The sequence below is a fragment of the Vanacampus margaritifer genome, chromosome 16 (assembly GCF_051991255.1).
Source record: "Vanacampus margaritifer isolate UIUO_Vmar chromosome 16, RoL_Vmar_1.0, whole genome shotgun sequence".
NCBI classification, from domain to species: domain Eukaryota; kingdom Metazoa; phylum Chordata; class Actinopteri; order Syngnathiformes; family Syngnathidae; genus Vanacampus; species Vanacampus margaritifer.
In genome coordinates, this window is record NC_135447.1 from 2,136,678 (window position 1) to 2,162,098 (window position 25,421).

Below are 25,421 nucleotides of genomic sequence, written 5' to 3' on the forward strand. Positions count from 1 at the left end.
CATTTCGCACTTGACTTACTTTACGCGTACATTAGCTATTTACAGTTTTGGTGTTTTTTGTTGTGCACCCACCACACCCATGGAAAAAAAAAAACTTGCATTCATTCAACAGGAATGTTTATTATTGTGGTTGTAGTTTCCAGCTCTTTGAACTGTTAACTAAACCAAAAATATTGCATCCAAAACACATGTATGAAAATGTCAGGTCATTTTAATAAAATGACATAGAAGCACAGTAGCCTACTTACTCACATTTTAGGCTGACAACACATCGTTTTGGTAAAAGTAGAGACTAAATTCCAAAACATTTTCTCAGGAACATTGTACAATGTACAAAACTATGACAAAAAGGATCTCGTAGTCAAATTACGAGAAAAACAAGTAGGGAAAAAGATGAGTTAAATGTATGATTGCTTGCTGAGGTAATATGCGCGTTTGCATACTGTTGTAGCGCCGCGTTATGCCACCACTATACCTCTTTCATTTTTGGAAATGAACCCAAAGAACATTGTGTACTCTCACCAGTGTCAACTCACACTGGACACTTCAAATGGTATTCATAGTTTGTATTCAATTGCTCACGGTGCACTCTTCCACACCATCACCATGTTCTTGTCGCTGAGGGCCACCAGGTACTGCAGGTTGGGGTCCACGGCCACACTATTGATAGACGGGCCTTCCACCTGGCCGTGACCTTTGCGGACGGGGGCGGGCCACTCGAGCACCTGAGCGGAACCAGCGACATGTTAACTCACGGGTACGTGGAACCCGTGACGGCGTTTCATTTGCTTACCTCCGTGGGCTCGATGGGCTTCCGGGTCTGGGAGGTGTCCTTCTGCAGGTTTGTGACGTGGTACGTCCACAACTTGCCTTTGTTGTCACCACACACGACGTACGAGCGGGCTAAGGGGAGACAGAAAAGTGACCTTGACAATGTAATACATTATGCATTACCACTCATTTGTATGAACTCGTGGTTAGTCGGCTAATTGTAATAAGTCAACATGTAAACTGGTTTTGAGGGTAATGAATAGCAACCAAAGTGTTGCCACGACAATCACGAACGTGAAGACAGCGCTTCATTGCATAAACAGTAGGGCTTCAACATTTTGAAAATAATCCAATTACTTTTTTTCCTCAACATTGCAATGTAATATGCCTTTTTTTTTTCAAGGTCCTCTTGTCGTGTATTATTAATCAACAGAAGCAATAAAGTCACAGAGATAGGCCAATAACCAATATTTGAAGCCGATACTCATTTTGAGTAAAAAAATATTTATGTCAAAAAAAATTAAATATTGTAATGTCTTAAAGCATAATTTTTCAGACTTTTCAAAAAGGTTTTTTTTGTTATCGTAGCCAATACCAAAATTTAAAACTACCTGAAATCTTAAACTTTCAGATTTCTTTATTTTAACTCATTCACTGCCATTGACGGCTGTCGACGTCAAAAATTTATTTTAACTATTTCTATTAGTTTAATATTTTTTTCCACTTTTGTTAACTAGAGTATGAAAAAAATATTGTACATTTAGACCAGATATAAAATTTGTGATTAATCATGAGTTACAGTAACTATTGATGTCATGCAATTAATTACCTGATGCCCTATTTTTATTAATCTTTTCTTTGAAAAAATATTATTTTAAAAACAAAAAGAAAAGATTATTAAAAATTAGGTTTTTGAAAAAATATTATTTTAAAAAAGATTATTATAAATTAGGTCGTCAGGCGATACAATTTTTTTATTTTGATTAATCACATTACTTCAATAGTTAACTCACGATTAATCACAAATTTTATGTCTGTTCTAAATGTACGATAACATATTTTTTCTAGGTTTTCATGCTCTTGTTAAAAGTGGAAAAAAAGTTAAACTAACAGAAATAGTTAAAAATGAATTTTTGACCTCTAAAGCCGTCAATGGCAGTGAATGAGTTAATAATGTCGAACAAAAACAAAAGGTTTCCAGGGTCAGCAGCATCTCTCATAAACTCAACTGAAAATTTAAAAAAATTGTTCCCCGAGTTTACAATGGTTTTAGATTTACCTTTTATCCGCCGTCACATTTTAAAAAAAGGCCAATGCTGATATTCTTCAAAATGTCCATATTACAGTTAACAATATCAGATTTTTATACATAAATGTTTTGAGTTTCTACTCAACTCAACCGTGTTTATAAAGGGCTGTGGCGCTTACCGGGACAGGTGTTGAGCGCCAGGTAAGGAATCTCCGTGCAGGCCCAGCGCAACTCGGCCAGCACGGCGGCGCGCACGCAGCCGTTCTTGTTGGGCCGCTGAGATCGCGTCCGGCTCCAGCTCCACAAATAGATGCAGTCGTGCATGAAGTTCTTGGAGGCTGACAACATCATCACAACGACGACGACGTTAGCTCATTAGCATGATCAATAACAGGCATTCACACTGATAAGATCCAATTTGGCTAATCAGCGTCCGCTTACCAATGATGTCATCAGTGAGGAAACTGAGGCCGTCCACGGTGTGGTAGTCGAGGTCCTTGTCTTCCTTCTCGTAAACGGGGAAGGTGACCTCCGCTTCTTTCGACCTTCGGAAGCAGAGTCGGCGCTCGTGATGCTTGGACTGAGCCCTCAAAGTTTCCAAACTAACCTTTTGGTGGCGCTGTTGGGCGCCAGCTGCGTGTTGTAGCAGTGCAAGCCGTCCTCGCACGCCGCCAGGAGCTGCGCGTCGGGCCTGCTGGGCGGCAAGCAGATGTGCAGCGGGGTGGAGCTGCACTCTAACGCCAGCAACTGCCTGCAGGCCACACGTACGACAAAAGATCTGCTCAACACATGACTTCATAAAAACAATATATCCCATCCATGGATCATCTTAAAAGTAGCACGTGAGGTGCGAGGATTCTATTTGTCCATTTAGATTTGCCATCCTCACTTAAATGTAGTGTATGTGACTTTGAGTGTGTATGGCTTTAAAAGGCAGGGCCAGGCCTGGTGAGTGACATGGGCGCCATATAATCGGATGATACAGGTTAGAATGTGCTAATTACGTGTGTGCTTTCTCATCATTTGTTAAACCTTTTTGTCGTCGAATGATTTGATTAATCATGTATTGCTAATCGTCATCTTTCATTTAAAATTATCTTTAAACTAAAGACTCTCAATTTGAGCAACTGTTTATATGCTTTGTTTCTGCTGTTGATGCAATGTAATGTAAAAGTACAGCATACAAATAATATTTTTAAATATCTATTTCATATTAGTAAGAAGATTTTGCTCACGCATAATCAGTCTGTCCTGTATGATTACCATTTTCTCTCTTTTTAAAAAAAAATAAAAAATAATAATATATATATATATATATATTTTTTTTTTTTTATAATAATAAAAAGTAATCAGACATTTTGGGAAAATAAAGATCTAAAAAAAAAAAAAAAAAAAAAAAGGTGACTCACACAACTTTATGGTTGTACTTGCTGTCCAGCCCGCCGATGTCCCACAGCACGATCTTGTTGTCGTAACAGCCCGCTACAAGACAAAAGAGAAGAGCTGCCCATTAAACCTGCTTCTTTTCATATTCTTGCGGCGACGACGACGGCTTACTAAAGAGGAAGTTGCCCTGGCGGTGGCTGAAGCGCAGGACCGACAGCGCCTTGCGGCTGGCCCGGAACTCGCCGTAGGCAAGGTTGCAGCGGGGGTGGATCAGCTTGACCAGGCCTCGCTTTCCGCCCGCCGCCAGGATGCTGCAGGGCTGTGCTGAGGCTCCGCCCCCCCGGGACATTAGCACCGTGGACCAGGAGAGAGAGAAGAACTCCTGTGATGACAAATAAACTTTATAGTCATATACATTAGGAGTATTTCTGTAGGTTGGAGCAGATTAAGTACATTTTCATTCAAGTGATTCGGCGGTTTGTTTTCAGAATTGCTACGTAGGAATTACAAACAGAACACATTCCTTGTTGAATTTCATTATTTGATCTGGATTGGATCCAGTCTGACCTTTACATGACATGGCAGATTTAGATTGTGACTATATCATTGACACAAATTTGAATAAAACCAAATACAATTTCTATAAATTTTCATATATTGTTGAAATCCATGTCTGTTTGTCCAAATTGTTAGTTTATATTTATAATTATAGTTATAATTAACAAAATGTTGAACGAAAAAAAGTGATAACAAAGAAAATTGGCACCACATGCTTTTCGTTGGATAGTAACATGAGCAAAAATAAATAAATGCATTAATAAATAATATTTTATACAATTATTTTAATATTTTTTGGGTACAAATGGCTCAGTCTTTTAGAAAAAAATACATGAATACAAAAAAAATTATATAAGTGAACAGCTATTACAAATATTTTAGTTAAAAAATATATTTATACTACATTTTAATATATTTTTTAAAATGAAGGGAAAATCACTAACAGTAGATGCTTTTGTTGGACATTGCTGAATGTGAAACAAGCAATTTTACAAAATTATTGAAATGATTTTATTCTTTTCACACACAAAAAATTGCTGGATTTTTGATGGGCAGTGGAATGAATTTATACATTTTATTTTTTTATTTCTATTATATATATATATATATATATATATAATATATATTGCAGTTATATTATTCTATCATTTTTTTAAACTGCAGCCTGGAAATTGAGCAAAAAATAAATAGAAAACTCCTCCTTGTCCTGAGGTAATTAAAGACTAATTAAGATGGATTGGAAGAAGACAAACCTCTCCCGTCACTTTATACTTCTTCATCACCATGCCGGTCTCACAGTCGATCACGCAGAGAGAGTCTCCGCCGCAAGTCGCAACCACGCGACTTTCTGTGCAAAAAAAAAAAAAAAACACACGCACGATATTGTCATCGCCGCAATGAAATGACAAGTGAGAGTCCAAATAAGTACCGGAGCAGTCGGGCTGAGGCTGGAAGGCACAAGCCCAAAGCTGAGTGGACAAGTCTTCGGAGTTGTCCTGCTTGCTGTGACACTGCAGGACGTGAAGAGGCTGCAGACGCAGGGCCTGCGCGACAGTCGACATGGGCCACCATTGAGCAAATTGACAGTCATTGAAACTGAAAAAAAAAGCCCAAAACACACACAAGTGATTCTTGTGCTTGACTACCTGCGTCTCGATGCTCTTCATCACGTCATCACTTGTCGCCTCCTTCGGTCCACTCATCGCTCCGTTTGCCGCCGCAATTCTCTGCGGTGTCGAGTGCTTGCCGGGGGCGTCTTTCTTGGCAGAGGCTCGTGTAGGCGTCATGGGAAAGTGAGCCTTCGTGACGGGGCTGACGGGAACCGCGTCGGTGGTCCGTCTTTTCGGACGGAGCCTCAATTTGCCGGGGTTGTCTTCGGCTGAGGGGGACGCGGCGGGGTCGGCTCGCGTCTTTTTACGAGGAGTCAGTCGCAAGTCGCTGTTTGTCAACGCCAGAGTTTGTTTCCTTTTCATGGGGGTCACGACCTCCTGGATGATAAGCACGCAGCATGAATGACAAGGCTGATATTTGAGTTGCGACAGATTCACTCACTGCTGTGCTAACTAGTTTCTACTAACTCATTCACTGCCATTGACGGCTATGAACGTCAAAAATTCATTTTAATTATGCATATTAGTTTAACATTTTTTCCACTTTTGTTAACAAGAGTAAGAATACCTAGCCTTAATTTTTTTTTTTTTTTTTTTTAAAGAAAAGATTATAAAAAATTAGGGGCGTCAGGCGATTAATTTTTTTTTAAATTGTAATTAATCGCATGACTTCAATAGTTAACTCACGATTAATCACAAATTTTATATATGTTCTAAATGTACAATAATTTTCTTCTAGGTTTTCATACTCTTGTTAACAAAAGTGAAAAAAAATGTTTAACTAATAGAAATAGTTCAAATTAATTTTTGACGTCTATAGCCGTCAATGGCAGTGAATGACTTAATACCCCCAAAATGTAGTGATCACTGTAGTTTGCCTTACATTGCTTTTGTCTGACACATCCTCCTTTGGTTCCGTGAGGGAGTGCAAATACTCCCTGGCCAGGATTTCAACCTAACAGACAAATGGCAAAACAAAACAAAAAAAACGTGAAGTTACAGTTGCTGCCTGGAGGAGAGATGCCAAAAGTTGTTAATGAATCAATTATTTAGGCACCCTTCACTACTACTACTTTTAGCATGTTTTCATGGCACAGCTGTAAAATCCCACCAAGGCAGATCATGAAACTATGCACAAGTACTAGTGCGCCCTCTGGTGACTAGTTGGTATATAGCACAGGACTCAATTACAGAATTCTGAGAATACAAATTGCAGAACATTTGCCTTACTATTCTTTTCATTCCTCCCCATAACTCGGTATTTTCTTTAAGTTATTTTTTTTTCAAACAGCCTCAGATGAATCTAAAAAGTAAATGATTGAATCAGCACTAAATGGAGAAATTTAACAAATTCACTACCCTAAAGTTAAGTTTTTGTCCTTTTGCAAAGTCCCAAATTCTTCGTCATGCAGTCTACAGAATTTTTGTTTGTCTACGTCTGTCTTCAGAAATTGCATTTTCTTCATAGCACAACGCAACCACAAGGTGGCATTGCGTATTCATCACATTGTCAAAGTAATTACAAATTATTTGACTCCCCTCAATATACCTCAGCACACATCTAAAACTGCTAGCAACAAAAGTGACTAAACTCCAAAGTGAAAATGTCCAATGTGGGCCAAATTAGCCATTAGACATTTGTATAATAATAACAATATGCATCAGACGTTGTGTTATGGGGGAAGCACAGTGCAAATGGAAAAAATTAGCATCCAATATTTGCCATTACCTTCCATTTTGTGAAGTTGCTGACCGAACTGGGTCCATATTTCACCTGCTTCTGTGCCGCGTTAACAAAGTCCTCCTCCAGACCAGCCATTTTGTCCACTGTGGCAGAATCTGGGAGGCTGTAGCTTCTCTCCCACAGGGCAATGATCTAAGAGAAAGCTTGTCAGTGAACTTGTTGAGTCAACAAGCCAAGTCAATAAACCAAACCAAACCAAACCAAACCAAACCAAACCAAACCATCAATCAATAAGCCCGTACCCTGGCCCTCAGGTTCTCCGTGAACACGAAGCGCAAGTGGTTGGCGTTGCTGGTGATGTCTTTGCCATTGTAACTCCGCAATTTGGGAAGTAATGTCATTAGCTTGTAATTGTCACTCACCTGCGGAAGAAAACATTACTAGAATGATAGAAAGTGTCATAATAGTGAGTAAAGTATGAAATTATATTCCTTCCAACACAACTTTGTTTCCCCTTACAGTAATATAAATGTTGTCCTCCATTTTGACCTCCTCCAGGCTGGACAGAGACGCCATAGAAGTGATGTCCTCCATCTGGTTGTCACTGAGGTCCAAGAAGCGCAGCTCAGGCAGCTCCAAGTTTTTGGGCAACTCTTGCAGTACGTTTCCGGACAGATCCCATCGCTCCAGGGACCGAAGACGGGACAGCAGATTGGCCGGCAAGTCTGAACACTTCAGTCTGAGTTTGGAGAGACTACGAAGAAGCTTGAAATTTAGTTTCGGTGGGAAATGCAGGGGAAGGGCTGTAAATAAATCATATAACATGCTTACTTTAGTGTCTTGATCTCTTCCAGTTTTGTAGTTTTTGGAGAGCCTTTCTCCAGTAGAATCGTCTCTGTTATCGTCGCCATTGTTTCTCTGAAGAAAAAGCATGGAAACCTTTAAAAGACGAGGTCAAATTGAACAAAGAAGAGTCTCCTGGTTGGTGGCATGATGAACGAGCCATAACCACACCCAAATACTACAGCCAATTTGACCCACCCAGAATGAGATCAAAAGTTAAAGAGATCGATGTGTTATCTTTTGTTCTGTGTGTTCAGTTAAACACTTCTATCTCTGACCCTCTTAATGATTTACAAAATATATTTTAAAAAATTTATAAAAACCTTCATATAAAAAATAAAACCTGAATAAAACAGCTATTTTCTCATTTGGGGTGTGGGGGCTCATTTTTATTTTATTTTTTAGCTTTGTTTAGTCTCTTCCATGCCAACACGCACACAGTTCGAAGTGATCCTAGTGATACAAGAGCAATCCGTTTTCGCTTACACTCTACATTTGCCTAAAAATAGAACCTTATATAGAAAACTAGCCATTTTGCTACCACGGGACATTACAGTACACGGTAGGAAAACTAGACATTTTGCTACCACGGGACATTACAGTACACGGTAGGATGAGCTTCCCTTGAGCATTTTAGGTTCTAATTATTCGTATTTATAATTCGTCTAATTCGAGAGGAGTCCCATTCTCCCTAAATTTGTGTTGAGAATTAAAAAACTATGAAATATAAGCCTTAAAATGAACTTACAGCGACTCACAGACCCCACAGCGCAACTGAAACTTTCCCGGGGTACGATCGACGTACTTCCGGTGGGCGTGGGTTAAGTGAAAGTACTTTTTTTTTGTTAAATACTTTATTGTCTTACAGCTAATCTAAATAACGAAATTGGCCTTTTAAGCATCTTAAATGTAATATTAAATATATTGTTATTAAGTGAAATATGCACCGTAAACAGTTTGTCAATTTTGCGTATTCATTTAAAAAAATATATATAGCGACATTTATCCAACCTAAACTACTCGTTAGATGGCAGTAGTGATCTCTGTTTGAGACGACGCGTATCTAGCGTTCAATAGAAGAAGATGCAGGCACGATGATGGTTCCGGGTCGTGTTGCTTCTTGTGCTTGCAAAGGTATCAGGCGCTGTCTTCTGTGTGAGAAGTTAAAAGAGAGTTACTTTCCCGACGAGAAGGTAAATTGTTGTTGTCGTGGATTGTCATCGTATTTTTGGAGTTTCGTGCGAAATATTTAGTCATAGATTACTAGCTACGGGTGCCCTCGCGGAACAATCTGGATGACATCGTACATTGCACTTTGTCTGTATTACAAATATAGCTGCGTAAAATAATTATTGACTAGTATTAATGTACATTATTTGTTTAAAAACACGTAAGTGTTACGGTTCGTGGGTATAACGTATTTAACGATCGTCCTAAAATTTCACTTTATAGCTAAATTTCACTAACATTTTGTATGTTTTTATTGATTTGGGATTCTAATCAAAAATAAAGAACACAAAAATGAGAACTAAAACTGCAAAAACGCTAACAAGAACCGAAAACATTTCTTACACAGCTCTAGAAAAATTAAGCGATTACTGCAAAAATAACCAGTTTATCTGATTTTGTTTGAGTAAAATGAAGATTTTTGTTTTATGAATTACTGACAACATAACTACCAAAACACAGAAACAGTCAAAATGGTCCTGTTTTCTTGATGTAGCTGTATAAGTCAAATAAATAACATTAGCTAAGTTTTATATTACAATTATAATGAATACAAATTCCAGCATATCAATTATTTCTATGTCGATGTAGGTCGTGCATCTTTTCTTGTACAGCGACGAGACAAAGCTCGCCTTTCGCAAAGATGGCCAACCGGCATCATTTCCCTTTCCCGGAGTGTTCCTGTGGGAAGACTTCCTATCTGAGGAGGAGGAAAAGGAGCTAATCGGCAGCATGGACAAGAATGTCTGGAATCTGTCCCAATCTGGTCGAAAGAAACAGGTACAGTCAGATGGTGTCAAACATACCTGATCTGATAATGATAATAATAATAATAATTGCAATTATGTTATTACAGGACTTTGGCCCAAAAGTGAACTTTAAGAAAAAGAAAGTGTGTCCCGCCAATTTCAGTGGACTTCCTGCGTTGAGTAAAAAACTAGTGCTGCGAATGCAAGAAGAGGAAAGTCTGTCAGGCTTCCAGCCTGTGGAGCAATGCAATCTGGACTACCACCCACAGCGAGGCTCCGCCATTGACCCTCACCTGGACGACAGCTGGCTGTGGGGGGAGCGCCTGGTCACCGTCAACATGCTGTCGGACACAACGCTGACCATGTCGCTGGAGCAGGGTCTCCCGCAGCTTGGACTCTCAGGGGAAGTGAAAGTAGCCGTGCCGCTACCGCGCAGATCTTTAGTGGTGTTGTACGGAGAGGCGCGACATCGTTGGAAGCACAGCATTCTCCGGAAAGATGTTCGGGAACGCAGAGTTTGCAGCACGTACAGGGAACTGTCGGCCGAATTCCTACCTGGTGGGCGGCACGCTGAGCTGGGAGCTCAGCTACTCAATATTGCTGCCAGCTTCACTGGAGCTCCTATTTAGATCATATTATTAAAATTCAACTCTGTTGCTAATTTTGTGAATTTACAACAATGATTTACCATTTCACTGGCATGTTTTTTTTGAGGAACTACAGTCGAGTGTAGTTTCCTTTGTTAAATTCACGTTGCGTGGTGAGCAGATCTCTTTTAAATAAAGGAACCAAAGAACAACGTTTGGCTCATTAAAATGCAATTTGTGGTTAAACCCTCACAGTAAACCTTTGTTCAACCATTGTTATGACTTCTGCATTTAAAATGTTTTTTCAACCAGCTCCATGTTTTATGTCTTATGTTCTTTTTATGTAACTTTTCATACAGTAGCTTCTGCTTGTCTCTGATGGATTCCTTTGAAATCATACAAATTTGACAGTGCACAATTTATAACCTCGATACGTCATATATGCATTATTGTTGTTTACTTTTCACTTTTACTATAGAAGTTGATTTTTTTTTTTTAAGTATTTGCACTTCCACTTAGAGTAATTTTGCCACATCTTAAGAGCTGTCTAATGCAGGAGCAAGGTAATTTTTTAAGAGTAATTTTGTTGTTTTTATCTTGAAATTACATAATTAAAATATTTACATATAAAAACACTTCAAGGCTAAATATATAAAATAAATGAAAAACAGATGTACAGCGTAACTGAGTGTGGCTTTTCCTGTTATTGAAGTCTTGCACTGATGTCTCAATATTTTTAAATGTAAAAGTTGATTTTAACAATATAATGTTTGAATATCAATACATACATAAACATAAAGCGTCTCTTCTGCCACGTGACATTTTTTTTTTTTTTAAAGGATAGAACAGCTGCAGTTTTTGGATCGTAAATAGGAGAGATTGGAAGTCGTTAGTCCTTACGCCGCTGGAACTAGTTCGTAAATCGAGTAGTTCTGTGTGTGCAAAACGTGAAGTAAAAAGACACGTGATATGACACGTTTTTATTTTGGAGGTGTCAGCCGGATATCCGCGTCTGGTCGGGCTTTGCTGGCTGACTTCTCGTCGGCTGCAAACTGCTCCTGGTCTCAACCTGCTTGTTGATCGCCCCGCGCGGCTGATTATCACAACGCCAGTTTATTATTAGCTCGGCTGGCACCGCGGGGCGGCTTCGACTCGACGGCCCAAGTCGTCGTGAAGCGGCCGACAGCGCGTCACGACGGCGTTTATGTGGAGTTCGGAACGCGGAGAGCCTTTTTCTCCCCCCTCCAATGTAGCTCGCGAGCTAGCAGCGTCGCGATCACATCGTTTTACACTGCGCCTTTTTCTTTCCCCTTTCTTTGTGTTCTTTTTGTCCCCCCCTCCCGAGCTTGCCGGTTAAGCCTCGCGGTACCGATAGGGTCGAAAAAGGCAGTCAAGATTGAGGATTCATCCCTAGGCTGTCAAGCGGGCTCACCCCCTCCACCCCCGGTCACCGAGCGAATTAATGGCCGGAAATCCGAGGAGGGGCGCGGGTCTCATCGGCTTGATGAAGGACGCCTTTCAGCCCCACCAGCAGCCCCTGCAGCCCCACCAGCCCGCCGTGGTGGACAAGAAAATGGTGGAGAAATGCTGGAAGCTCATGGATAAGGTAATTAACCAGTAACTATCGTTTCTTGTCGGGGTTAAACATTGGCCTCTGCTTATTCAAACTGTCACTTCCCTCTTCGCGATTTTCAAATGAGACTAGTGATGTAGCCACTCAACCCGATCATCTCCCAAATTGTCTGCCACTGCTCGTTAGTTTTAATTCAATAAAACTTGCATGGTTACAGCAAAAATTTGTTTTGATGAGGTTGTAAACAAACCCCATCAACCAAAAATCTTCTTTTTGGAGAACTGTGCCTCCAAAGTCAAACAGAAACGTGGACTCAAACCTTTGTCACTACAGTTGTCGTCAAATCAAGTTAAAGTTAAGATCAGTGAGCAGAGATGTTTGATACCCATTTTTCCCCCCCAGACCGATACAAGCCTGAGTATCCATTCTTTGAGTACAAGGGTTTCTGTGGGTCAAAACATTACGTCATAAGTCGTAAACATAAGTCATTAAATTGATTTTGGGAAATTTAAGGCCCTAACTCGCATGATAAAGCATTAAATACAATGTCTAAAGTCACTAAACATTTAAATACAATTAATGTAAAAATGACATTCATGCTTTATTTTACATTTGTTGTAGAAAGGAGTTACTATAATAAAATTCAACAGTAATAGATGTGATACAAATATATATATTTGTGAGGAGTGGTGACTAGTCATGATTTTCAATGAACGAAATGGCCTGGAGTCTTCTATGCTTCATGTTCTAAATCCCAATTGCTCTGAATTTGAAAAAAAAAAAAAATCATCAAGGTCCAACATGAAACACTAATGACACCTAGTGGCAGACAATTACCTCAAATGTAATCTATGATTTAATTTTTCACTCTTTAGTAGTCTTTAGTATTTCACACACTTAAGTATATTTTTTTAACTTCAAATAAATAACTTTATAATTACTTACTATAAAATTACTTTATCAATGAATTAAAAGATATAACCAAATTTGTATTTGGAAACCATATTTGTCCACAAAAAATTGTAATCGACTGACAGCCCTATTATATAGTACGACATGGGTTTTAAATTAGTTTTAAGTTGCATTACAAACTGCATTAAAAAGCATCAAATCATATTTGCTTATACCTGCAGAAACCCTGAGTACTCACCAATGTAGAGTACTGATTACTTTTGATTTATAAAGTTTAATTTAACACAATGACAAAAAAAATTGTGAACAAAGGCCTTTCTGATGCAGATGATAATTTGCTGATGCGTCCTGAAAATATGTGTAGAAGCTTTGAGTGTTGCAACTATGGCGAGCAGTTTTGACTTTATTGGAAAATGCTGCTTTAAACATCTCGTGTAGAGGTAATGAAGGTTTTAGGCTAGTGACCGTCGAAAACTACGGTATTTACATTATTTCCCATTAGGCCATATAATAAGGCGAAACTAGTTGAAAGTCTTGGCCACACTTTTAATGAGCAGACGACCTACTTTTGAAATGGCGCAGATCATGATTCATATGAAGAAAGCATGTGATGGATTAGGGAGCTTTTATAACAAGCCGCTCATTTAAGTCGCAAATTGCTGCGAAATCTAATCAGTACAATGATGGCTTGACTTATGAATAAAAAAAAAAAATCTATTGCAACCTGTTTCTAATAGAAAAATAGCACTTGAGTCTAGGGTGTTGTTCAAACATATATGAACGGAATTAACGTGAAAAATTAAGAAGTTTCTGCAACATGTTTTCAGTGCCTTGCCCACTAGGGGGGGCAGTATAATGGAAACGTATCTAATACACAAAGAAGAGTATCGTTATTGTATGTCCACGTGTTGCTGAAACGATTAGAACTACCGCAACGGTGCCGCTAGTTCCGTTAACCCGTCTGTGAAGTTTTGCATTGTGAGACAGCATTAAGCTAGCGGACTTTTTATTCTCCGTTTTTTAATGTGACGTTCTCTGCCACTCGTAACTGCTGCTGTGTGTCCATCCAGGTGGTGCGTTTGTGCCAGAACCCCAAGGTGGCGCTGAAGAACAGCCCGCCGTACATCCTGGACCTGCTGCCCGACACCTACCAGCACCTGCGCACCATCCTGTCGCGCTACGAGAGCCGCATGGACATGCTGGGCGAGAACGAGTACTTCCGCGTGGTCATGGACAACCTGACCAACAAGACCAAGCAGACCATGAGCCTGTTCAAGGAGGCCAAGGAGAGGATGTACGAGGAGAACTCGCAGCCCAGGTGAGTGTTCACATCTGTTAACAATAACGACTGTATGGTGCAACGTGTTTTGACATTTCTGCTCAATTTGCTACAATAGCTTTTTTTCGAGGTTAGCCTTTGACCAATTTTGGAGTAAGTAAAATAGAACCCAAAAGCGACTCATGCAAATTAAGGATGAGTATTGCAGCTAGAGACAAAAAAAGATAAGGTGCCTGAAGCACACTCTTGTCAGATATTAGTTTGCATGTTCTAGTTGTCGCACAGCTGACAGTTTGTTATGACTTTCTGAACAGTTACGATTTAATGTATTTTTTCCCATAGCAAATAGATGAAATGAAGTTGAATTGATTTGTTCCAAAAGTGGCATGTTAGCATTGTATAGTATTACAAAAGTTAATTAGTGTGTCAAAGAGTAAAAAAAAAAAAAAAAAAAAAAGTGTACTCTGGCAAAATAATCCTTTTGAATTATTTGTGGCATGTGAGGCATTTTTTGCCTCTCAAAAAAATACTGTCTCCGTAGCGTTCTTAAAGGGACGATCGAAACTCTTGAACGCGTCTGGTGAATGACGAGCGCACGGCGTGAGGGAGGGTGACTCTCACGATTGCATGTTGTTTCTTTAGGAACGCTACGAGGCTTCTTTTATAGGCGTTTCACATTGCTCGGCAGAGAGCCAGCCGCCATTCTACGTCACTACCAAGGTTATTATAGTTATGGAATTTTCATTTTAGTTTAGTTTTGATTTCGTTTTGAGTTTTGTTTTTTTAAATTGAGTTCGTTTTAATTGGTTTTCGGGGTGGTTCTGTTAGTTTGTATTAGTTTTAGTTATTTCAAAAATGCTTAATTTTAGTTAGTTTCAGTATTAGTTTTTGTTTTTGTTATATTAAAAAAAATCAGCATTAGGTGCTTTTCTATTGGCTGCTGCTAGATGACATCACTTCTGTGTGACACACTTTCAAACGTCTTTATTCCGGTCAATATCCAAATAAATATACTTAAAATCTCATTTAAAATCATCCCTAAATGCTCATGCATTAAATTAATTACCGAAGACTAAAACGAAGGACATTCTTGCTATAATTATAGTTAGTAGTTTTTTTTAAAAATAATTTTCGTTTTTATTTTAATTTTGTTAACGAAATTTTTTATTTTTATTTTAGTTTTTTGTTAGTTTTCAGTGACTAAAATGGTCACTACGCATCGAATGCGACGTAAATAACAATGGCGGCGTACGTCCAGATAAAGTTTCTACAAAATGTGTTAAACTGGAAAATATTTTTGAAAAATGAATCTCATAGTTATGTTCGTAGCAACCAAATGAATAATATAGAGCAAACTTGCCATTACAGTCGCTGTTCCTTTTTAAAGCAACATAAAAAGCGATATGTGATGTCAGGTTTTTCCATGAGTGTTGCAATGTAGCGAGCAGTGGCAAGAAGAGCGGCCCATCGAGGATTACGATCTCAAGATTAAAACATCCACTTCCCTCTTTGTCCTCAAAGTGATTACAGAGCGAAAGTCTGTCCTTCCTCCTCACGAGGTCATGTGATTTCTATCATTGTCCTATGCCAGCCTGGGTTTGTTTTGAGAGGGTCGGCAACACGTCATCAAGCCGGTGTCCGTCTTCCTCCCCCTCAGGCGAAACCTCACCAAGCTGTCACTCATCTTCAGTCACATGCTCGCCGAGCTCAAAGCCATCTTCCCCAACGGCCTGTTCCAGGGCGACAACTTCCGCATCACCAAAGCCGACGCCGCCGAGTTCTGGAGGCGCTCCTTCGGGGACAAGTGAGTTTTTGCGTCCCAAAAAGCGCCACGTGTCCACCTTGCCACGTCTGCGACCGACCGCGGCCGTCCGTGTCTTCCGCCGCAGGACCATTGTGCCATGGAGGACGTTCCGCCAGGCGCTGCACGAGTTCCACCCCATCAGCTCGGGCCTGGAGGCCATGGCGCTCAAGTCCACCATCGACCTCACCTGCAACGACTACATCTCCGTCTTTGAGTTTGACATCTTCACCAGGCTCTTCCAGGTCAGCCAGCTTGACAACTGTGTACTGGCCAACTCTTTCAAGTGTTTTGCTCGGCTTGCCTGCAGCGGGGCCTGACCGATATTTGGCATAATAAAATGCGGATAACTGATTTATAATAAAGATATGACAGGCAGAACATTGGACTGTTTTACAATGCCGTACTTTGTCCTTAATTTCTTTTTTTTTTACTTTGCAACAGAGATAAATCAGCCTTGGGTTTTTTTCTTCAGATTTTGCTTTTTAGATTTGGTGATGTATTAAAAAATTTTTTTTTAAAAGAGCTAATGACTGTGCTAAACAGTGGCGCCTCACAAATTAAAGTCCCTGTAAAGTGAAAATACATTTCTGAATTTGAGACAAACCTGCCAAGTTTGAATTATGTATAAACTAAAGCTTAAAAATCATGAAAAATCAAGCCCTTGTCCGCTTAGTTTAGGCCTCACTCAACTGTCAATTGGGGCTGAGTATCGATTCTAATTTCCTCAATTGATTCAATTTCGATTCACAAGAGTTCCGTTCGATTCAATTTCAGGGTAGCACATTTTGTTGACAATATCATAGAAGATTTGCGTGACGTGGAGATGCCATCTTTAATGGCAATTCGATTTCCGGGTGCCTGGCAGAAAGGATGCTCCACAGTGTTGTGTGCGTCCATCTTGATGTTGCCTCATTTTTTCCCCTCTTTTTGTTGATGTACATGTTTGTGTAGCCGTGGTCATCTCTATTGAGGAACTGGAATAGTCTCGCGGTCACGCACCCGGGCTACATGGCCTTCCTGACCTATGACGAGGTCAAGGCTCGTCTGCACAGGTTCATCCACAAGCCCGGCAGGTGAGAACTTGACCATATGTGTGCAATTTAGGCTCCTCTTGAAATTTGAAGAAGCAGACATACGTGACCAGCATTCCGTTGCTTCCTCTTCCTCAGCTACATCTTCAGGCTGAGCTGCACGCGGCTGGGCCAGTGGGCCATCGGCTACGTGACGGCGGACGGCAACATCCTGCAGACCATCCCTCATAACAAGCCTCTGTTCCAAGCACTCATCGACGGCTACAGAGAGGGATTGTGAGTCGGGCCGCTTTTAGCTCAGATTTGACAGGGTCGTTGTAATTGTGCAAAGTCAAAAGGTATCAAATTGGTAGCCTGGAAATCTTTGGTCTTTGAGTCTGGTCAACCGCCTCAGCGGTCGCATTTCTAAGGCGGGGCAAACCTGAGCTAAGTGACAGTGGAATGAGCGAAAAGCGGACATGACGTCAGAAAAGCACTCGTTTAAGTTTTTTATTTATTAATTTCTTTGCGAAGAGGGGGTAAAAATCCAACATGGCTACTAGCCAAAGAGAGACAGTAGTGAATGACTTGTGTCGTTGTTACGGGAAAATCTTGAAGAGTGACGTTGCTCACCAAGATGACGTCACGCAAATATACGAATTTGATTTGGCCGGTGCCGAATCGCTGTCTATGGACGCCTGTCCAGACCCACTTCCTTCTTGAAGAAAGTGGGTGTGGCCTGCCAGGCTATCAAATTGGACCACGTGCGTTCAACACCAAATGGCAGGTAATTATGGAGGACCAAAACTGCAAAAATGTATTTGCAAATGTATTTATTTACACACATTTTTATTTCCATTTATATATTTTTTATTTATTTAATTTTCGAATTACATTTCTTATGTCTGTTTTTATTTTCACTTTTAGTTATTTATTTATTTTGAATTTTGGCAGTTTTAGCCCAATGCTGGCGTTTCCCATTTGACCTTATTTGGCACAAAATCTGTAAACAAGCGAGTTGACGGTAAACTGCAAGTATGGAGAACAAGTGGCCCCTTTTACACCGGCTGCTAAAGCTGGGGATTTTTCCGTTTTTTTTTTTTTTTTAACAGGTCGCTTGACTGTACCAAAACAAGAGCCTGCATTGATCAGCCTTTTTACACTGAATCCCAAAAAGGCCAGATATTGCCACAACTATGTGCACTTTTATACGGGAAAACTGCATCCTACAAGCAGATGACGTCAGCGCCAGGTTCTGGTGTGATATTAAAAAAACAGCAACTTTAAAACATGATTTACACGATTATAAAAAATATTTATCTTAATATTTATTACAACATTGATTTAGTTATTCAAAAAAAGTAACTATGTAACCCAACGTGATTTCGACTGACTGTTAACCAGAACAACAAACAATTTATCATAATCGGCCATCTTTGTTGTTTACATTTGCTTCGAATGCTTTGAGGTCGGAAGTGGGAGATATGAAGTGGGATTTGTCCCACCTTCCTCTAACACAGCAAAAGTCTGCATCTGCGCTTCTTCTTCTTCATGTATGTATTATCTAACTACTATACTGCCCCTGGTGGCCAAGGCAGGCACAGCAGAAGGAGCAGCACAATATTTGTATGTACAGTATTTGTCAAGTACAAGACTGTCGTGTTATCTTTTGACTGAAAATGGCATCACGTGTGCTCAGGGCTCACGTAATGACCAATCATGGCTCAGTTTGCAAACATCACATGACTAAACCTAGAAAACAGGTGAGCTGTGACCTGAGCTCCCTGCACCTGTGATGTCATTTTCAGTTGCCAGCAAGTGGCAAAAAGTGTTTTTAAAAGTATTAACTGTACATGAAGTTATCAAATTAATTCTAGAGCAAATATTAACTTGTTACTGCTGAAAATTAGTCAAGTAACCCTTTAAGAAATATGATTTTTGTTGCCGATTTTGGGAAGGCTGTAACGGATTAATCATATTTCCATTCATTTCAATGGGGCAAGTTAGAAATTACATTTGAAAGTCAAGCCAGCGCTGTGTGTTAAAAGTGCCGTTTGGAATGATTGGCGTTGGTGTGTGTATTCTGCAGCTACCTATTCCCAGATGGCCGTGCACAGAACCCAGACCTAACAGGCCTGTGTGAACCTTCCCCACAAGACCACATCAAGGTTACCCAGGTCGGTGCCTCTCCTGAACGCAACTCGCACGCGCACGCACGGCGCTGGCTGTGCTCAACGTGCGCTTTTGTGCGTTTTGTAGGAGCAGTACGAGTTGTACTGCGAGATGGGCTCCACGTTCCAGCTGTGCAAGATCTGCGCCGAGAACGACAAGGACGTCAAGATCGAGCCGTGCCGACACCTCATGTGCACTTCCTGTCTGACCGCCTGGCAGGTGAGAGACGGCGCAAGCCGCCTCCTGAAAACAATCCGCCACCCACAAACGTTGCGTCGCGTGTGTGTGATGTCAGGATTCAGAAGGTCAGGGCTGCCCCTTCTGCCGCTGTGAGATTAAGGGCACCGAGCCCATCGTGGTGGACCCCTTCCACCCCAAAGCCAGCGGGGGGGCTTTTGCCGGCTTCCAGGGGGGAGCCGGCCGGGCCGAGGCGGCCGCCAACGACGAGGACGACGACGAGCGTCTGGAGGACCAGAACCTCGTCATGAGCAGGCTGGCCTGTAGCAAGGTACCTTCAGTCCACATTAGCACAAAAGGGGGCGGCAAACTTTAGTGCTGATTTGTAAACCAGATAGATGCAAATAGAAATATATAAAATTGGCTTCTTGGCACCAAAAAAACTTTGTTGAAGTAAGTCAAGGAGCTTCAATAAGGCAAAAGTAGTGCTTTGCCACAATCTTGGAGCCAAGCAACTATTTTGAAGTAAGTTGAGAAGCTTTATTTAGACAAAAGTAGTGATTTGTTAACATCTTGTGGCATTTTGGGGCTAAGGAACTATGTTGAGGTAAGCTGAGGCGCTCCATTAAGACAAAAGTAGTGATTTGCTGCCACCTTGTGGCCAAAGAACTATGTTGAAGTAAGATGCAGCACTTCATTTAGCCAAAAATAATGCTTTGCCACGATGTTTGGGTCAAGTAACGACAGCAGGGGTGTTTAAAAAATAATAATAATAATCGAATCAGTGAGATTACAGCATGCAATTCTCTTATCGATTCAATATGCAGCCGAATCAATGTTTAAACAAATTTTTGATGGAAAATATTCAACAAAACGTCTTACTTGGGCTTAGGGTTCCCACTTGAAGCATGGAAGTACAGTTCATTGAGACAAAAGTAGTACTTTGACGCCATCTTGTGGCATCTACAGGCATTTATAAACTCTTGTGAATGAGCCATGTATTTTTGCTCTTAGCTGAGGAGCGCAATACGACCACTCACATATCCCACTTGATATGAAATGTGTGTGTAGGTGGAGCGCCCGGCATCTCCAGTGTCCCAGCTGCCTCCGGTGCCGCCCCGGCTGGACCTCCTTCAGCAGAGACCCTCCAACTCACACAGCCAGCTGGTCCAAGGAGCCTGCGTTAAGGTCTCGTTTAACTCTCCTAAATGTTTCCACGCGAGGAAAGAATAACATTTGGCCTGCTGCAAGCACTCATTAGCTTTGCCTGGAATTCGTCCGTCTGGAAGTCTCGCATAACTGGTTTAAATTTAAAAAAGAGCCTTTTTTGTTGTTGCCGCAAGCAGATGGGGGCCACACACAGGGACAAGCCCCTCCCGCTGCCCCCGGCGCTGCGAGAGCTCCCGCCGCCGCCACCCCCGGAGCGCCCCTCCCTGGCGGCGCCCGACTCCCGCCTCCAGAGGAGACCCCTGCCCGACACCCCCGCCTGGGCCGCCAACTACATGGTGCCGCGGCCCGTCTGCAAGGCGCCCACCGCCGCCCTGCCCGCCACGCCTCAAAGCGGCGGCGGCGGCGAGGCAAGCAAAGCCCAGGCGGCCACCAACGCCATCTACTGCCTGGCCGCCAGGTACGCCGCTCTTTTTTTCCTGTCCGTAGTAACCAAGGCCAAACGTTGAGGTTTTGGATTTGCGTCCGTTCAGGTCGCTGCCGACGTCGGCCGTGTCCAGCCGGGAGAAGTTGCCCACCGACTGCGAGGAGAACGAGTACATGAGTCCCACCTCCCTGCCGGCATCGGGCGCCCCGTGGATTATCACCGGATCCTTGGTGCCGCCGCCGCCGCCCAGCCAGACAAACCACCACAACGACCTCAGGTGATTGTCCTTTGACGCCACGTTCATATATGCATATAAAAAGCAGTCTTTGTAGCCACAAGATGGCGCCAAAGCCTTGGCTAGAAGAAGTGAAATTTAATTGATATTTTGTATTTATTATGCAGTACACCTTTTAGCCACATGGTGGCCTTGGAGTAAAACACAATATTGTTAGAATGTAAAGTATACTAATTAGAGCTGTCGCTGTTGGACCTTTTTAAAACCGATTATTCCATCACTTAATCGCCCCATGACCCCATAAAATTTATATTTTTTGTATTTTATTTATCTATTTATTTATTTTAATCCACCAAGGTTGAACGTGATTTGAATTGAGTGGATATAACTACTAATTATTTATTATCTTTTGTGCATGAGCATTATTAAACACCCAACAAAATTAGCCAATGCTAAATGGTTAACAATCGCAATTAGCATTAGCGCGCTAGCGATTACCATTTAAGCTAAGCAAATACTAACTACCATTTAGTTCACACATATATCATCATATCTACATTACACATGTGATAATGTCTTAAAAGTCACTTAGATGACGATGCTTCAACAAGTAAAACAAGTGGAGCTGCCTGTTAGCTATAATTAGCTCAACAACTTCCTGTGCACTGCGTGCGTTTGCAAAAAAGGTCCGTGTAGAAACATGGACGGCGGCACAAACATGGTTCCGGCTGAGCTTCGAGGCAGACATTTTCACTCGACTTATTTTTAATAATTTCACGACTTGGTTGACCTTTTTCCCCCCCAGTCCTAATACTAATATAATGTCAAAGGTGTAAAATGGTGCCAAAAAAACATTTTGTTGCTGACCTGTGCTTCCAGCGGTGACGGCGTAGACGTGGACTCGGCAGACCCTCAGGTGTACGAGGCCATGTGCAACATCCAGGCCCAGGCCGCATCCTCTGACGCCGCCGAACACGGTACGGGCCCCCGCTCGACGCCATCGCTCACTCCAGCGCGTAGCATCACCGGCGTTCTCTGTTGCGGTAAAAAAGGAAGTCAAGTCAACATTTTTATTGCATTCTTGTGTGCGTTTCAGAGCGTCCTCCGCACTCCTCCGCCGCGGTCTACCAGGCCAAGCCCACGGACGGCTCCTTCGAGGACGCGTACGAATACGACTGCCCTCGCCCGATGGCCCCACCGGCGCCTGCCAGGCGGGTTCTGGCGGACGTCAATGGCCCCTCCAAAGCCTTCAGTACGCTGAGCATCGACGGAGCCATAGAAGCCGGTACGTGACGCTATCAACGGCATCGCATTCACTTCCTGTTTCTGATTATTCTACACCCTGTTGAGGCGCCAATGATCACGTTGCGTTTTACTACCCGTTTCTATTTGTTCTTCAGCCCGTTTAGTAGCGATTAATAGCATCACCTTCAGTTTTATAGCCTGCATGTATTTTTATCTGCAACCCTTTTAGCCACCAGCGATACTATTCACTTTGACTTGTCCTGCAACCCGTTGAGGCAGCAATATTGTCGTCACCTTCAGTTTTAATACCCTTTCCCCACAGCCTAATTAGGCACTAGCTATAGCATCACATCACGTTTAGGCGGCAACAATATTAAACGTGGCCCTCAGCAGCCTCTACGTGCTAAATGAAGGCTGGCACGATGAAATCTTTTTTGTTTGTTTTTCTTTCCACCGCAGGTGTGTACGCAGCTGGCCTGGACCCCGAGCGCCCTCCCAAACCCCTCCCGCGCCGCGCCAACTCGGACCGGCGGGTTCGGCCGCTGAACCGCGAGCTGCCCTCGGCCTCGCCGGAGCAGCCCCCCCGGCCCTCCTCCTCGCACACGCCTCCGCCGCCCCCCTCGGCCGGCGTGGCGCTGAGCGGCGAAATTGAGTGCCTGATGTCTCAGGGCTACTCCATCCAGGACATCCAGAAGGCGCTGTTGATCGCCAGGAACAACCTGGAGACGGCCAAGAACATCCTCCGAGAGTTTGTGTCCGTGCCCTCGGCCGCGCACATCGCCACATAGTCCCGTCGCGACACCCCCCCCCCCCCCCCCCGTGCCATTGGTCGCCTCAGAACCGTTTCATGCTTGATCCTCCTAGGAAAACCCCCAAAAGCCTTCTAATGTTCGTTAAAGCGTACGCCGTAAACACTCGAAGGGACCATGTCGACTCAAATGTGACGCCAACGCCGCCGCTAGCTGCTAGCCACTTGTGTTCGTACTGTTACGTGGCCACGTTTTGTTACAATAATAATAATGATTTCGTACAAACAGGTTGACCATGGTTCTACACAGGGATGGGCAGTTGGAGCTAAATCGTAGCATTTTTTTTTTTTTTGCATGTTTGTTTCCACAGCCCATTTAGGCAGGCAGAAATAAAAGTGTCATGTTCACTTTTACTTTTCTATTTGCTGCGCAGCCCATTAGGTGGCAATGACATCGCATTCATGTTTACTGCCGGTTTCTATTTGTTCCACAGCCCATTTAGATGCCAACAATAGTATCGGCTTTTGCGTCATTTCTATTTTTTCTGCAACCCACTTACGCAACAACTATAGCATGTCAATGACTTATAACAACCCCTTTTAAAGTTTTCTCTTTAGCCCATTAAGCACCAACGATATATCACATTCACTTCCTGTTTTGTGTTTGTTCCGCTGCCCGTTTAGGCACCAACAATAGCATTGACTTCACTTTTGCATCCTAGTTTTTCTTCAGCCCAGTTAGGCAGCAATGCTTTCATAACATTCTTTAATTTCTATTTGATACGCAGCCCATTGAGTCAGCAAAAATGGCATCACCTGCATTTTTATGTCCTGTTTGCCCATCCCTAGTTCCACCCGTCGACTCAGTTATGTGACGAGTTTGACGCTTAAGCGCTAAGCCGTGCAGGCATTACACACTCGCCTCAAGTTTCTCGCAACTTTGAACCGTTTCCGACTAAAAAGCACCAACAAAATAACAAATGCCCGCTCCCGAACACATTCCAGTCCCGACGAGGAGCGTTTTAGCGTAGGCGCCGGGTTTACTCTGATGGATCACGTTCTGTAAATGTGCCTTTTGGCAGGTTTGCTCGCCATTTTGGAAGACTTTTTTTCCTCCAGTAGTCACAGATGGTATTAATATGAAAAGAGATTAACACTCCAATACTTTAAATGCTAGTACTAAAGAATTGTTGTCTTGGGACTGATGTTACGTAGCACATTGACATAAGGTTATGAAATGTCACATGTTTAAGGCCTTAAAGGAGGACTTTTTAAGGTGGTACATTTTTATTTCGGAGCTCCACTCGAGGGACCTTGCATGATTGACGATAAGCTCCTCGCTTTATCCTCCGTGTTTGACGCACCTGTCTCTTTAAAGAAAGACACACCCACTCCTCGCTCTCTTGTTCGATTGGCCTGCTCCAACAAGCTTCATTTACAAGGCAGGAAACGTCTCGTTTAAAATGGATGCTTAAATAGATGTACGCTTAAAAAAAAAAAAAAAAAAAAAAGTCTTTTAACTCGCCTTTTTTTCTTGACAACTCGCCTACTAAAATATTTGTCGCTGCTTTGTCGTCGTCATGTAAATATGATTTATTTATTGTCTTTTTAATATCCTCGGCGTTCATTGTGTTGCCATGTTTTCATGCCCAAGCCATTAAGATTTTTAATTAAACAGTATTTTCTTTAAAACCTTGGTTGTGTGTGCTTCATCGCTGATATATTTTTTGTATAATTTTATGCATATTCTAGACATACTCCTATTCATATGGATTTTTTGGGGCCAAAATTAATAAATATAAAGCTTATTATTTAAATAAAAATGTATTAAGTTATATATTATGTTATATAATGATGTATATGTTGTTGTTGTTTTCAAATCTAAACAATGATTTTATTTTCACTTCACTAACTTTGAAATGCCACTCAATTTGACTGCATCTGTCAATCACTTATCAAGTGGGGGTCAGTAGCGGTCCGTGCATTATGACGTCACTTACGGCGTCACTGGTGGAATCGCGCCCCCATTTTACGACTAGTTCCGTTCATACGATGGTGACGTAACACAAATGTGTACGTATTTCGGGTACGTACAATCTCCTCAACAGCCTGTGCTAAAGTCATAATTAAGGATTAACACACACAAGTCAAAGTAAAAATAATAGAAGGTCGTATGTTAGGACAGTCGTAAACAAAAACGGGAAAGTCGTGTTCAGTGTAACCCGCTATATTGCTACAAGAGGGCAGCAGAGACACCTGGTAAATTCGTGAGGTAGCGAAAGCGTATTGTCAAGTCGCCTATGTTATTTAAAAAAAGAAAGAAAAAAAAGCGTGGTATTTACTTTACTTCCTCCTGGCGCTCTTATTGACACCAAAACATCTGGCTTTCATTTATTAATTGTGCTACCCCCAAGTTTTCAGTATTGTCTTCCTTGATTAAGTTGGTTGTAAAGTGACTTTTACAGGAGCTGCTGCAGCTGCAGAGTATGAAAACAAAAAGAGCGAACCA

General features: G+C 41.9%; 3 protein-coding genes and 1 long non-coding RNA gene across 7 annotated transcripts; 2 read left to right on the top strand and 2 right to left on the bottom strand.

Moving 5' to 3' along the window:
- Positions 1-100: 100 nt before the first annotated feature.
- Positions 101-9,780, bottom strand: lrwd1 (leucine-rich repeats and WD repeat domain containing 1). 3 transcript variants are annotated; one of them, XM_077545961.1, is made up of 17 exons: positions 9,668-9,780; positions 8,612-9,590; positions 7,589-7,675; positions 7,277-7,511; positions 7,060-7,179; positions 6,803-6,949; positions 5,957-6,028; positions 5,110-5,451; positions 4,893-5,007; positions 4,717-4,811; positions 3,578-3,788; positions 3,430-3,502; positions 2,628-2,771; positions 2,462-2,565; positions 2,200-2,358; positions 794-903; positions 101-725 (listed from the first exon to the last, which is right to left on the bottom strand). In XM_077545961.1, exons 3-17 carry the CDS (start codon positions 7,666-7,668, stop codon positions 579-581), a joined length of 2,154 nt encoding a protein of 717 aa, XP_077402087.1. In that variant the 5' UTR covers positions 7,669-7,675; positions 8,612-9,590; positions 9,668-9,780; the 3' UTR covers positions 101-578. The 3 variants fall into 3 exon arrangements, with proteins under 3 accessions (XP_077402087.1, XP_077402084.1, XP_077402086.1); XM_077545958.1 differs by having other exon boundaries at positions 8,349-9,590; XM_077545960.1 differs by having other exon boundaries at positions 7,589-7,696; positions 8,349-9,590.
- On the top strand, positions 8,636-10,475 carry alkbh4 (alkB homolog 4, lysine demthylase). 2 transcript variants are annotated; one of them, XM_077545962.1, is made up of 3 exons: positions 8,636-8,793; positions 9,419-9,607; positions 9,684-10,475. In XM_077545962.1, the coding sequence occupies exons 1-3, from the start codon at positions 8,695-8,697 to the stop codon at positions 10,203-10,205; spliced, it is 810 nt and encodes a 269-aa protein (XP_077402088.1). In that variant the 5' UTR covers positions 8,636-8,694; the 3' UTR covers positions 10,206-10,475. The 2 variants fall into 2 exon arrangements, with proteins under 2 accessions (XP_077402088.1, XP_077402089.1); XM_077545963.1 differs by having other exon boundaries at positions 9,422-9,607.
- A 680-nt stretch (positions 10,476-11,155) lies between these two features.
- Positions 11,156-24,609, top strand: LOC144035887 (E3 ubiquitin-protein ligase CBL-like). The gene is made up of 15 exons (XM_077545957.1): positions 11,156-11,769; positions 13,719-13,966; positions 15,585-15,731; positions 15,817-15,973; positions 16,683-16,804; positions 16,901-17,038; positions 18,831-18,918; positions 19,001-19,132; positions 19,209-19,421; positions 20,162-20,278; positions 20,437-20,717; positions 20,791-20,961; positions 21,799-21,896; positions 22,016-22,204; positions 22,624-24,609. Exons 1-15 carry the CDS (start codon positions 11,626-11,628, stop codon positions 22,950-22,952), a joined length of 2,574 nt encoding a protein of 857 aa, XP_077402083.1. The 5' UTR covers positions 11,156-11,625; the 3' UTR covers positions 22,953-24,609.
- LOC144035890 (uncharacterized) lies at positions 19,617-21,935 on the bottom strand. The gene is made up of 2 exons (XR_013288526.1): positions 21,787-21,935; positions 19,617-20,268 (listed from the first exon to the last, which is right to left on the bottom strand). It is a non-coding gene; the product is annotated as an uncharacterized LOC144035890 (long non-coding RNA).
- Positions 24,610-25,421: the final 812 nt, after the last annotated feature.

Coding starts and splice junctions, on each gene's coding strand:
- lrwd1 (XM_077545961.1), bottom strand. CDS start 7,668: ATGGCGACGATAACAGAGACGATTCTACTGGAGAAAGGCTCTCCAAAA. Junction 7,512..7,588: donor GAAGAGATCAAGACACTAAA/GTAAGCATGTTA, acceptor GCTTCTTCGTAG/TCTCTCCAAACTCAGACTGA. Junction 5,008..5,109: donor TGAAGAGCATCGAGACGCAG/GTAGTCAAGCAC, acceptor ACTGTCGCGCAG/GCCCTGCGTCTGCAGCCTCT.
- alkbh4 (XM_077545962.1), top strand. CDS start 8,695: ATGATGGTTCCGGGTCGTGTTGCTTCTTGTGCTTGCAAAGGTATCAGG. Junction 8,794..9,418: donor GTTACTTTCCCGACGAGAAG/GTAAATTGTTGT, acceptor ATGTCGATGTAG/GTCGTGCATCTTTTCTTGTA. Junction 9,608..9,683: donor AATCTGGTCGAAAGAAACAG/GTACAGTCAGAT, acceptor ATGTTATTACAG/GACTTTGGCCCAAAAGTGAA.
- LOC144035887 (XM_077545957.1), top strand. CDS start 11,626: ATGGCCGGAAATCCGAGGAGGGGCGCGGGTCTCATCGGCTTGATGAAG. Junction 19,133..19,208: donor CCTGTCTGACCGCCTGGCAG/GTGAGAGACGGC, acceptor GTGTGATGTCAG/GATTCAGAAGGTCAGGGCTG. Junction 22,205..22,623: donor CGACGGAGCCATAGAAGCCG/GTACGTGACGCT, acceptor TTTCCACCGCAG/GTGTGTACGCAGCTGGCCTG.